General features: G+C 46.2%; 1 protein-coding gene across 1 annotated transcript; it reads right to left on the bottom strand.

Moving 5' to 3' along the window:
- Window positions 1–5,044: 5,044 nt before the first annotated feature.
- Window positions 5,045–5,980, bottom strand: LOC144279480 (olfactory receptor 51G2-like). Its single transcript, XM_077841008.1, has one exon. The coding sequence runs from the start codon at window positions 5,978–5,980 to the stop codon at window positions 5,045–5,047; it is 936 nt and encodes a 311-aa protein (XP_077697134.1).
- Between the last annotated feature and the right edge of the window lie 6,342 nt (window positions 5,981–12,322).

The raw sequence follows: 12,322 nt of genomic DNA, 5'->3' as shown, positions 1-12,322 counted from the left end.
CACTACCCGTTGAGCCCGACAATCTAGCCAACTTTCTACCCACCTTATAGTGCATTCATCCAGCCCATACTTCTTTAACTTGCTGACAAGAATACTGTGGGAGACCGTGTCAAAAGCTTTGCTAAAGTCAAGAAACAATACATCCACTGCTTTCCCTTCATCCACAGAACCAGTAATCTCATCATAGAAGATTATTAGATTAGTCAGGCATGACCTTCCCTTGGTGAATCCATGCTGACTGTTCCTGATCACTTTCCTCTCATGTAAGTGCTTCAGGATTGATTCCTTCAGGACCTGCTCCATGATTTTTCCAGGGACTGAGCTGAGGCTGACTGGCCTGTAGTTCCCAGGATCCTCCTCCTTCCCTTTTTTAAAGATTGGCACTACATTAGCCTTTTTCCAGTCATCCCGGACTTCCCCCGTTCTCCACGAGTTTTCAAAGATAATGCCAATCGCTCTGCAATCACAGCCGCCAATTCCTTTAGCACTCTTGGATGCAATGCGTCCGGCCCCATGGACTTGTCCAGCTTTTCTAAATAGTCCCTAACCACCTCTTTCTCCACAGAGGGCTGGCCACCTACTCCCCATGCTGTGATGCCTAGCGCAGCAGTCTGGGAGCTGACCTTGTTCGTGAAGACAGGCAAAAAAAGCATTGAGTACCTTAGCTTTTTCCACATCCTCTGTCACTAGGTTGCCTCCCTCATTCAGTAAGGGACCCACACTTTCCTTGGCTTTCTTCTTGTTGCCAACATACCTGAAGAAACCCTTCTTGTTACTCTTAACATCTCTTGCTAGCTGCAGCTCCAGCTATGATTTGGCCCTCCTGATTTCATTCCTACATGCCCGAGCAATATTTTTATACTCTTCCCTGGTCATTTGTCCAATCTTCCACTTCTTGTAAGCTTCTTTTTTATGTTTAAGATCCACAAGGACTTCACCGTTAAGCCAAGCTGGTCGCCTGCCATATTTACTATTCTTTCGACACATTGGGATGGTTTGTCCCTGTAACCTCAATAGGGATTCCTTGAAATACAGCCAGCTCTCCTGGACTCCTTTCCCCTTCATGTTATTCCCCCAGGGGATCCTACCCATCAGTTCCCTGAGGGAGTCGAAGTCTGCTTTCCTGAAGTCCAGGGTCGAATTCTGCTGCTTACCTTTCTTCCTTGTGTCAGGATCCTGAACTCAACCAACTCATGGTCACTTACTCCCAGATTCCCATCCACTTTTGCTTCCCCTACTAATTCTTCCTGGTTTGTGAGCAGCAGGTCAAGAAAAGCTCTGCCCCAGTTGGTTCCTCCAGCACTTGCACCAGGAAATTGTCCCCTACATTTTCTAAAAACTTCTTGGATTGTCTATGCACCGCTGTAGTGTTCTCCCAGCAGATATCAGGAAGATTAAAGTCGCCCATGAGAACCAGGACGTGCGATCTAGTAGCTTCTGCGAATTGCCGGAAGAAAGCCTCATCCCCCTGGTCCGGTGATCTATAGCAGACTCCCACCACTACATCACCCTTGTTGCTCACACTTCTAAACTTAATCCAGAGACACACAGGTTTTTCTGCAGTTTCGTACCGGAGCTCTGAGCAGTCATACTGCTCCCTTACATACAGTGCTACTCCCCCACCTTTTCTGCCCTGCCTGTCCTTCCTGAACAGTTTATAACCATCCATGACAGTACTCCAGTCATGCGAGTTATCCCACCAAGTCTCTGTTATTCCAATCACGTCATAATTCCTTGACATCACCAGGACCTCCAGTTCTCCCTGCTTGTTTCCAAGGCTTTGTGCATTTGTATATAGGCACTTGAGATAACCTGCTGATCGCCCCTCATTCTCAATATGAGGTAGGAGCCCTCCCCTCACAGACGTTCCTGCCTGTGCTTCCTCCCGGTATCCCGCTTTCCCACTTACCTCAGGGCTTTGGTCTCCTTCTCCCGGTGAACCTAGTTTAAAGTCCTCCTCACTAGGTTAGCCAGCCTGCTCGCAAAGATACTCTTCTCTCTCTTTGTAAGATGGAGCCCCTCTCTGCCCAGCACTCCTCCTTCATGGAACACCATCCCATGGTCAAAGAACCCAAAGCCTTCTCTCCGACACCACCTCCGTAGCCATTCGTTGACTTCCACGATTCGACTGTCCCTACCCCGGCCTTTTCCTTCCACGGGGAGGATGGACGAGAACACCACTTGCACCTCAAACTCCTTTATCCTTCTTCCCAGAGCCACGTAGTCTGCAGTGATCTGCTCAAGGTCATTCTTGGCAGTATTATTGGTGCCCACGTGGAGAAGCAGGAAGGGATAGCGATCCGAGGGCTTGATGAGTCTCGGCAGTCTCTCCGTTACATTGCGTCATTATCACCCAGTTTGCGGGTAGCTGGATCGGGGGAGGCGGTTACTTCGGTCCAACAGAGAGTTGTAGCTGGATTTGGGTCATGCCTCTTTCTATTCAGAATGTACAGAGCCTTGCTTACGCAGTGTTTGCATGTCTCATGGCTGAAGAAGGGGAGAGACTGAGTTGTGTCTCAAGTACCAAGTGGCTGTGCGAGCCAGTCACTGTTATGTCCGGAGCTCTGTGGCGTAACCCTGTTACTTACAGTCGGGGGCTCTCATAAGTATATTTTTAAATCTCATTATTTTGAACCATCTCATGATTTTCTGAGGTGTGGCTAATAGTTTTTGAATTGGGCTCAGCAATAGAGCACAAGTAGTTCAAAAGATGTGAAGGGAAACTAAGAAAAGTCATAAAAATTAGGAACAATTTTTTAAAGTACATCAGAAGCAGGAAGCCTGCCAAAGAATGAGTGGGGCCACTGGATGACTGAGGTGCTAAAGGAGCACTCAAGGAAGATGAGGCCATTGTGGAGAGGCTAAATGAATTCTTTGCATTGATGTTCACTGCAGAGGATGTGAGGGAGATTAGCACGCAAGAGTCCCTCTTTTTAGGAGACAAATTGAGTCCCACATCGAGGTGTCAGTAAAGGAGGTTGTGACGCTACACCCCATATTCATGATAGTGGTGTGATTATTACATGATTATGACATAATTATGATGCATCTGGTATAAGATATGTCTTGTGATGTGACTAGAAAAGTTAGGATTTGCTGAATATTATTATTCTATTTGTGTGCATGTTTCATTTTTGTACCTGAAGTTATCAATACGGACTATATATCTGTATTTCAAATGTGCTTACTCTGGGTAACACCAACAACTAGCCTTTCAGGTACAACAATGAAAAAGCAAGACACTGGACCGTAGAAAAGCTTAGCCTTCCTGTGAGAATTTCAGCCACCCTTCTGTCCTAACCAGCTATTTTGGGTTTTTCCAAGTTGTGGTGTACCATTTAGTTTAAAAGGGTATGAACTTAGGAATCCTGCTTTAACATATCATATGTGCTGTGATGGGTTGGATCACAGAAACCCCCTGGGGGTTGCCACCTGATGTGCCAAGACTACTTCTGCTCCTGCTTTTTTGCCCAGTCACCTTAGGATTTTAGTGCCCTGCCTGGTTTGAGCCAAACCCACTAGCCTGCTACAAACCCAGACCCAGGTCTGAATCACATAGCCTAACAGCTGTAAGCTCAATTGAAAGCAGCTTACAGACGTGTTCTTGTCTTTAACACTCAGATGCCCAACTTCCAATGGGGTCCAAACGCTAAATAAATCCGTTTTATCCTGTATAAAGCTTATACAGGTAAACTCATAAATTGTTCACCCTCTATAACACTGAAAGAGAGATGTGTAAAGCTGTTTCCACCCCACCAGGTATTAATACATAATCTGGGTATTAATTATTTATTAGTTAATTAATAAGTAAAAAGTGATATTATTAAATAGAGAAAGTAGGATTTAAGTGGTTACAAGTAATAACAGAGAGAACAAAGTGAATTACCAAGCAAAATAAAATAAAGCACGCAAGTCTAAACCTAGTACAATAAGAAAATGATTAAGGATGAAATCTCAACCTCAGAGATGTTCCAGTAAGTTTCTTTGACAGATTAGCCTCCTTCTAGTCTGGGTCCAGCAATCACTCACACCCCTGTGGTTATTGTTCTTTGTTCCAGTTTCTTTCAGGTATCCTTTGGAGGTGGAAAGGCTATCTCTTGAGCCAGCTGAAGACAAAATGGAGGGGTCTCCACCAGGCTTAAATAGATTTTCTCTTGTGGATGGAAACTCCTTCTCTCTCCTATGCAGAATACAGCTAAAAGCTGCAGTTTTGGAGTCATATGGGCAAGTCACATGTCCATGCAAGACTCAGAACTTTATAGGTGTCAGCCATTGTTCACATGCTACCTTGAACAACACAAGTAGACTTCTTATGTAGATTGGAGTCTTCCAAGGTTCCATTGTCAATTAAGTGTTTCTTGATTGTGCACTCAACTTGCAAATTCCTTTCTTAAGAAGCTGACCAAATGCCTTATGAAGGCTACTTAAAATCAAACAAGTACACAGCCAATATTCATAACTTCAAACACAATAATGACACATGCATACAAATAGGATGAATATATTCAGTAGATCACAACCTTTAAGGTATATTTTACATGGCATAGGTAGAATCAAACACATTCCAGTTATGTCATATTTACATTCATGAGCATACTTCCAGAAAGCATTATAGGGTGCAACGTCAGAATGGTGTCCTCAGGTGCTGTGGAATGCATACTCACAGTGCATCGCTCACGGTGTCAAGAATGGTGCCCTGAATGTGGACACAATCTGTTGACTGAGGGAGCAAATGTAGACTCACTTTGGTGACTTTGCTTTTGTCGATTTTTTTGTGTCAACATAAGTTTCATTGACAAAACTTGGCAGTGTAGACAAGCCCTTTGTAAATGCTGCTGACTGCCTTGGTCTCCATCCCGCAGTGAGCTGTCCTTCCTCACCAGCCCCTCTCCCATTGCTCCAGACCTTAAACATTGAGTGAACCTCTCCCTACAGACTGGAGATCAGTAGCTCATGTCGTCTCAGATGTAAGGGTCCATCAAGGAATAGGTGGCCCATGTCTTTCATCTCCCAGGTCAGCAGCACTGGAGCCAGCATTGACCTTTCACTTGACAAACACTCTGATTATCCTCCCACGAAGATGTTTGCTTTTCACACTGTACACGATTGGGTTCATCAGTGGTGGGACGAGCAGGTAGATGTAGCCCAGGACAATCTGTAGTAAGGGAGAAGAGACTTTCCCCAATCTGTGTATCAAAGACAAGCCAATATCTGGTGTGTAGAAGAGCAGGACGGCACAGAGGTGGGAGACGCAGGTGTTCAGGGCCCTGAGGCACTCCGTGTGGGATGCAACACTCAGCACCGTTTTGAGGATCATCACATAAGAGAGGAAGATGAGCAGTGAATCCAACCCCACGATGGAGACCGTAAGAAACAAGCCATAGATGTAGTTGATTGTGATATCCGAACAAGCCAGCTTCATGACATCCTGATGCAGGCAGTAGGAATGGGAGAGGACATTGACTTGACAGTATTGGAACTGTTTCAGGAGAAAGGGGAATGGGAATGATACGGCCACCCCTCTTAGCACACATACCAGTCCCATCTTGAATATCCTTGGCAGGGTTAAGATGGAAGCATATCTCAGTGGGTTAGAAGTCGCGACAAAGCGGTCAAACGCCATCAACAAGAGTATGGAGGATTCAATGATTGCAAATGAGTGGATGAAGAACAGCTGGGCAAAACAGCCATCGAGGCTGATCTCCCTACAGTTAAACAAATATATACCCAATATTGTCGGTATGGTGGATATCGATAAGCCAAGGTCTGTGATGGCCAACATGGAAAGGAAAATGTACATGGGCTCATGGAGGCTTGGATCTGTTGTTATAATGAACAGAATGGTTGAATTTCCCAATATTGAAAAAACATAAATGAAGCAGAAGGGGATAGCGATCCAGAGATGGACGTCTTCCTGCCCAGGTATCCCGGTGAGAAGGAACATTGCAGATTTGAATCTGGTGTCATTGACATCTGACATACTGTACACGGGAGGTCCCAAGAGTTTTGGAATTTCCTTCCTGAAAGGAAAAAGAACAGGTGACAAGGTGGTATTTAATGAAACATCATTCTGCTTTCAGTGCAAATTTAGAGGCTCCCAGAAGCTCAAGGAAGATCAGCAAAAACATAGTCTTGGATTTACACCACAGATAAGAAGATAGGCACTGCCAGACTGGACCTGCAGTTCATCTAGCTCAGTATACAGTGGCCAGTTCTCGATGCTTCAGTGGAAGGTGCAAGAAGCCCTATAATAGGCATCTATGAAATGACCTGCTCCCAGGAGAAGGTTCCCTCGATACCCACTAGTAAGACATATTTTGTGGTATAAATCAGGAAGGTTGTGGGTCCTTCCAAGACTTTTAAAAACAATCCTCAGTACTGGAATTCTATATTCTGGTTACCAATATACACACCCAGTCAGTCTTCGAAAGGTTCTAAGCTCTTGGCCCCATTGATATCTTGTGGCTTTGTGCTCCGCAGCCTACTTGAACACTATTATTTTACAATTGTGACCTTCTGTCATAAATATAAAGGGAAGGGTAAACCCCTTTGAAATCCCTCCTGGCCAGGGGAAAGCTCCTCTCACCTGTAAAGGGTTAAGAAGCTAAAGGTAACCTCGCTGGCACCTGACCAAAATGACCAATGAGGAGACAAGATACTTTCAAAAGCTGGGAGGAGGGAGAGAAACAAAGGATCTGTGTGTCTGTCTATATTCTGCCTTGGCCGGGGATAGACCAGGAATGGAGTCTTAGAACTTTTAGTAAGTAATCTAGCTAGGTACGTGTTAGATTATGATTTCTTTAAATGGCTGAGAAAAGAACTGTGCTGAATAGAATAACTATTTCTGTCTGTGTATATTTTTTGTAACTTAAGGTTTTGCCTACAGGGGTTCTCTATGTTTTTGAATCTAATTACCCTGTAAGGTATCTACCATCCTGATTTTACAGGGGGGATTTCTTTATTTCTATTTACTTCTATTTTTATTAAAAGTCTTCTTGTAAGAAAACTGAATGCTTTTTCATTGTTCTCAGATCCAAGGGTTTGGGTCTGTGGTCACCTATGCAAATTGGTGAGGCTTTTTATCCAACAGTTCCCAGGAAAAGGGGGGTTGCAAGTGTTGGAAGGATTGTTCATTGTTCTTAAGATCAAGGGTCTGGTCTGTAGTCACCTAGGCAAATTGGTGAGGCTTTTTACCAAACCTTGTCCAGGAAGTGGGGTGCAAGGTTTTGGGAAGTATTTTGGGGGGAAAGACGCTTCCAAACAGCTCTTCCCCAGTAACCAGTATTACTTTGGTGGTGGTAGCGGCCAATCCAAGGACAGAGGGTGGAATATTTTGTACCTTGGGGGAGTTTTGACCTAAGCTGGTAAAGATAAGCTTAGGAGGTTTTTCATGCAGGTCTCCACATCTGTACCCTAGAGTTCAGAGTGGGGGAGGAACCTTGACTCCTTCCCACAGACACCTTTTCTGGCTCTTAACTTCTGAGTATGGCCCATTGTATCATGACATGTGTGGAAATATATGGCAAGTGCATGGTAAAAATGGTCATTGTATTTATCTGCCCTTCATAGAAGCTATTGATAAACCTGTTTCATTGTATCATTATATATATTTATGTATATTATATATATATTTTCACCTCCCGAGAGTCCAAAATATGCCACTGTCTCTTAAGGTACATGGGATAAATTCTTAGGGCCAGGATCTTAATTCAATAATAGTGACTTCAACTACATCACTCTCGATTTAAATGTGTAAATTTGATCAGAACTGGGAACTATGAACTTTCCCTTACCAAATGCTCCCGGTGATACAATCTGATCCCCCAGAATCCCTCCAAGAGAACCTGAAGTGCTTTGCCTGAATAGTGTTGCCTGAATCCACAGATGTGGATCATCCTACAACCTTCTCTTCATCCTCAAAGGACCTACATCTTCTCCCCATCCAAGGGATTGTAGTTATCTGGCAAGTTATAAGCTAACATGGACAGTTACTTCAGCTGGATGGGGGAGGGGTTGGCGTCAGACATGGGTGACGTGTGCAAATACTAGGATTCCCCTAATATCCAATTGAGTGTCCAAGTTACTTCTGCCATGCTCATGTAAGAGGTGATATTTGTAAATTTCATACAACCCCTATAACACTGCTCTTTCCTGCACCTCAGCTCTCTACTACTGAAACAGAGATTTGCAGAGGGATTGTGTTCATGACCCTGAATGTAAGTGTTAGAAACAGCTTCTGGTCAGTTACCAGGAGACAGTATCATACAGCTGTTCACTGAACAAAGAGCTCATAGCAGAAACCCTTTGCAACCAGTATGTGGAGTGTTTCCGAAATACTTTCTAAAGCAAAAGCCATTAAGCAGTAAAGTTTCCAGTACTCTTTCCTGTGGAGATTCCAACAACTCTACTGCTGGCTTTCAAAATACAGGCATGTCATCAAAGTTTGATTTGTAATATTTGTCTTACAATGAGAAGTTTTGATATAACATTTGCACATCTGTCCTTTAATACACACAATGTTTCACGAGGAGGGTGATGAAGCACTGGCATGGGTTACCTGGGGAGGTGGTGGAATCTCCATCCTTTGAGGTTTTAAAGGTCAGGCTTGACAAAGCCTTTGCTGGGATGATTTAGTTGGGGATTGGTCCTGCTTTGAGGAGGGGATTGGACTACATGACCTCCTGAGGTCTCTTCCAACCTTGATACTCTTTGATTTCTCAGGATACAGTGGGACTTAAAATGGAGCGTCTGTCATCTGGATTTCTTCAGAATCTGAAAAGATCGCAGTTTCTCAACCCTCATTCAGTCACTTGTCAGCAAACAAAAGTCTAGTAGCTTCCCTGTCCCTGGGTTCACAGCTGACTGGGTCTCCTCAGGTTCTGTTCTGTCAGTCTGTAGCCTGTACCCGGAGAATCTGCAGCTCTGAATTCCTGCATTCACAATTGAGCCAGAGAGTAAAATTTTGAAAATGGCACTAGGAATCCAGAGAGAGGCCAGAGATGCCGGGAGCCCTGTAACTCTGAGGGGTTTCTACAGGGCAGAGATTATAGAGCCCTCAGCCATTCAGGAAACAGACATACACCCTAGGCATAGGACCCATTGAGAAATCCTGATGCAGGGCATTGGAATTTTCGTAGTCTGAGCTCACTTTGAATGTCAGATTTCTGTGTAGCTTGAAGAGCCCACCGTGGTGCACAGTTCCCAAGCTGCCTAGCGTTGCCTGTCTTCCAAACCCCTCACTGAGTCACCCGACAGCCCTGCTGTGTCCTCTGCCACTGCACAGAACATCTGCCAATGGAAACAGCTTCCAGCATTTCCCCTCCACTTCACGTTTTAAAGATAGAGAAACCTGCCAACGTACCCAATTCCTGCTAGAAGGGGAGCCGCTGACACCCGAGGTCTTCACCCTAAAGGACAAGGAGTCATCGGAGCGTTTGCATCAGCAGCAGGCAGTCTCTGTTCAGATTGGGAGGCAACTGTCTTTATGAAGCCTGCCGGCACAGTCCCCCGGGGGCCTCTTGGTCATCAGGGAATGTCAGCTGCCTGGCTTTGTACGCACCATCTTTAACCCCTGGCGTGACCAATGGCAAACTGCCGGAGGCCAATTCACAGGGGACGCCCGGTGATGCTGCCCAACTGGACGGCAGCTCCAGCCCTGCCACAGGCTCTATTCCTGGAAATCGGGCTTGTCGTTACCAGTGGGGGATTTACAGTTAGTAGGGCCACCATGCATCGCTTTATTTTTGGGTCCTCCCCCCCTTTGGGACCCAGCCAAGAAAAGAACATTCTCTCTTATCTGCCCCTCCCATTTTTCATTCTGTTTTTCTTCCTCCTCCTCCTCTATTATAAGTAATAGGAAGTAAATGAAAATAAAGTGAGGTACCTTGATTGGCGCAGGGGGTTGGGGGGTGGGAGGGGGGGTGGGTGCAGGGTGCAGGCTCTGTCCTGGGGCAGGCGGTTGGGGTATGGGAGGGGGTGTGGGGGGTCAGGTTCTGGGAGGAAGTTTGGGTGTGGATTCTGGGCTGGGGCAGGGGGTAGGAGTGCAGGCTCTGGGCTGGGGCAGGGATTTGGGGTGTGGGAGGGGTGCGAGGGCTCAGGTTCTAGGAGGACGTTTGAGTGCGGAGTGCAGGGTCTGGCCTGCGGCAGGGGGCTGGGTTATGGGAGGGGGGTGGGGGGTCGGGTTCTGGGAGGACGTTTGGGTGCAGGATCTGGGCTGGTCAGGGGCTGGGGGTGCAGGAAGGGGTGAGGAGTGTGGGCTCTGAAGAAGTTTGGGTGCGGTAGTGGTGCGGGCTCTGTGCTGGGGAACAGGGTTGTGGTGTGGAATGGGGTGGGGGGATGGGCTCTGGGAGGAAGTTTGGGTGACGGGTGTGGGTTCTGGGCTGGGCCAGGGTCTTGGGGTGTGGGAGGGGGTCAGGGGAGTGGCATTTACCTTGGGTGGTGCAGCTCTTAAAGTGATTGGCATTCACACCCCTCTGACAGCAGCTTCTATGTCGGGGGGGGGGCAAGCGCCACACCAGAATCTCCCATTGGCAGATGTTCCTGGCCAATAGGAGCTGTGGAGTTTGTGCTCGGTGTGAGGGCAGCACACAGTGACACCCCTCTGCCCCCAGGGGCTGGAGGGACATGCCCACCACTTTTGGGAGTGGAGTGGAAGGAGGGAGGAAGAGTGCGGAGGGAAGCACCGTCGCCCTGTGTGATATTATTGACATAAACTGTGACAGTATAGATCATTGTTGCAACCACTGTTATATATTTGCAGCAAATATTGTACGAAGGTTGACATATGAGGTGTCTATGAAAAGGTTATGATTTGCTGGTTATGATTATGCTATCTGTATGTGTGTATCATTTTGTAGTTGAAGTTATGAATATTGGCTTTGTACTTGTATCTCAATGAATAGCATAAGTGAAGCATTTGGCAGCTTCTTGAGAAGGGACTCTGCAGATTAAGGGCCCAATCAAGAAACTTTTAACTCACAATAGACTTCGGGAGACTCCAAACCACACCGGAGTTTTGCTGGGAACGTTCAAACTATCATGTGAACAATGGCATTGGCCTGCAAAGAACTGAGTCATGCATGGATATGTGACTCCAAATTGCATCTTCCTGCTGTGATTTCCACAGTAAGAACAAAGGAGTGTCCTTCTACATGGCAGAGAATATAAAAGGCCTTGGAAATTCCTCCATTTTGTCTTCAATCCTGCTTCTTGCCTCTGGAGGAACTGTGCTACAAACTGAAGCTCTGAAGAATGGACTGAAAGACCCATCCCAGCTGTGGTTGGACTCCAGAGACTTGATGTGAACCTGCAGATTATTCCATCACTGCTGCAAGGCTGAACCAAGAACTTTGTCTCTAACTGATTCCATTTAACCAATTTTAGCTCTCATCTATATATTTCTTTCTTTTTATGAATAAACCTTTAGGTTTTAGTTTCTAAAGAATTGGCAACAGCGTGATTTGTGGGTAAGGTCTGACTTGTATGTTGTCCTGGGTCTTGGGCTTGGTCCTTTGGGATCGGGGAACCTTTTTTCTTTTACTGGGGCATTGGTTTTCATAACCATTCACCCCCATAACGAGTGGCACTGGTGATGATACTGGGAAACTGGAGTGTCTAAGGGAATTGCTTGTGTGACTTCTGGTTACCCAGTGGGGTAAAACCAAAGTCCTCTCTGTTTGGCTGGTTTGGCATGCCTTAGATGTAAAGGACCCCCAGCTTTGGGCTGTGACTGCCCTGCTCGAAGCAATTTGTCCTGAATTGACACTCTCAGTTGAGTCCCGCCAGAGACAACATCGTTACACCCCGGCCTGCTGTGCGGCTGCTGGAACATCTCTGTGTGCCCCTGGAGGGGAGCGGGGGAGTGGGTCTGCGGGGCAGGGGGAGCACATAGAAATGTCTCCTGTGATGGGTTGGATCACAGAAACCCCCGAGAGCTGCCACCTGATGTGCCAAGATGACTTCTGCTCCTGCTTTCCTGCCCTGGCAGCTGAGGACTTCAGTGCCCTGCCTGGTTTGAGCCAAACCCGCTAGCCTGCTGCACGCCCAGACTCAGGCCTGAACTACATCCCCTAACAGCTGTAGGCTTAACTGAAAGAACCTTACAGAAGTGATCCTGCCTTTTACAGTCAGATGCCCAAGTCCCAATGGGGTCCAAACCCTAAACAAATCAGTTTTACCCTGTATAAAGCTTATACAGGGTAAACTCATAAATTGTTCACCCTCTATAACACTGATAGAGAGATATGCGCATCTGTTTGCCCCCCCCCCCCAGCTATTAATACATACTCTGGGTTAATTAATAAGTAAATAGTGATTTTATTAA

Source organism: Eretmochelys imbricata, chromosome 1 (genome assembly GCF_965152235.1).
Source record: "Eretmochelys imbricata isolate rEreImb1 chromosome 1, rEreImb1.hap1, whole genome shotgun sequence".
In the NCBI taxonomy this organism is placed as follows: domain Eukaryota; kingdom Metazoa; phylum Chordata; order Testudines; family Cheloniidae; genus Eretmochelys; species Eretmochelys imbricata.
This window is presented reverse-complemented; position numbering and strand designations above follow the sequence as displayed.

Excerpts from the sequence above, each read along its gene's own strand:
- LOC144279480 (XM_077841008.1), bottom strand. The coding sequence starts at position 5,980 with ATGTCAGATGTCAATGACACCAGATTCAAATCTGCAATGTTCCTTCTC.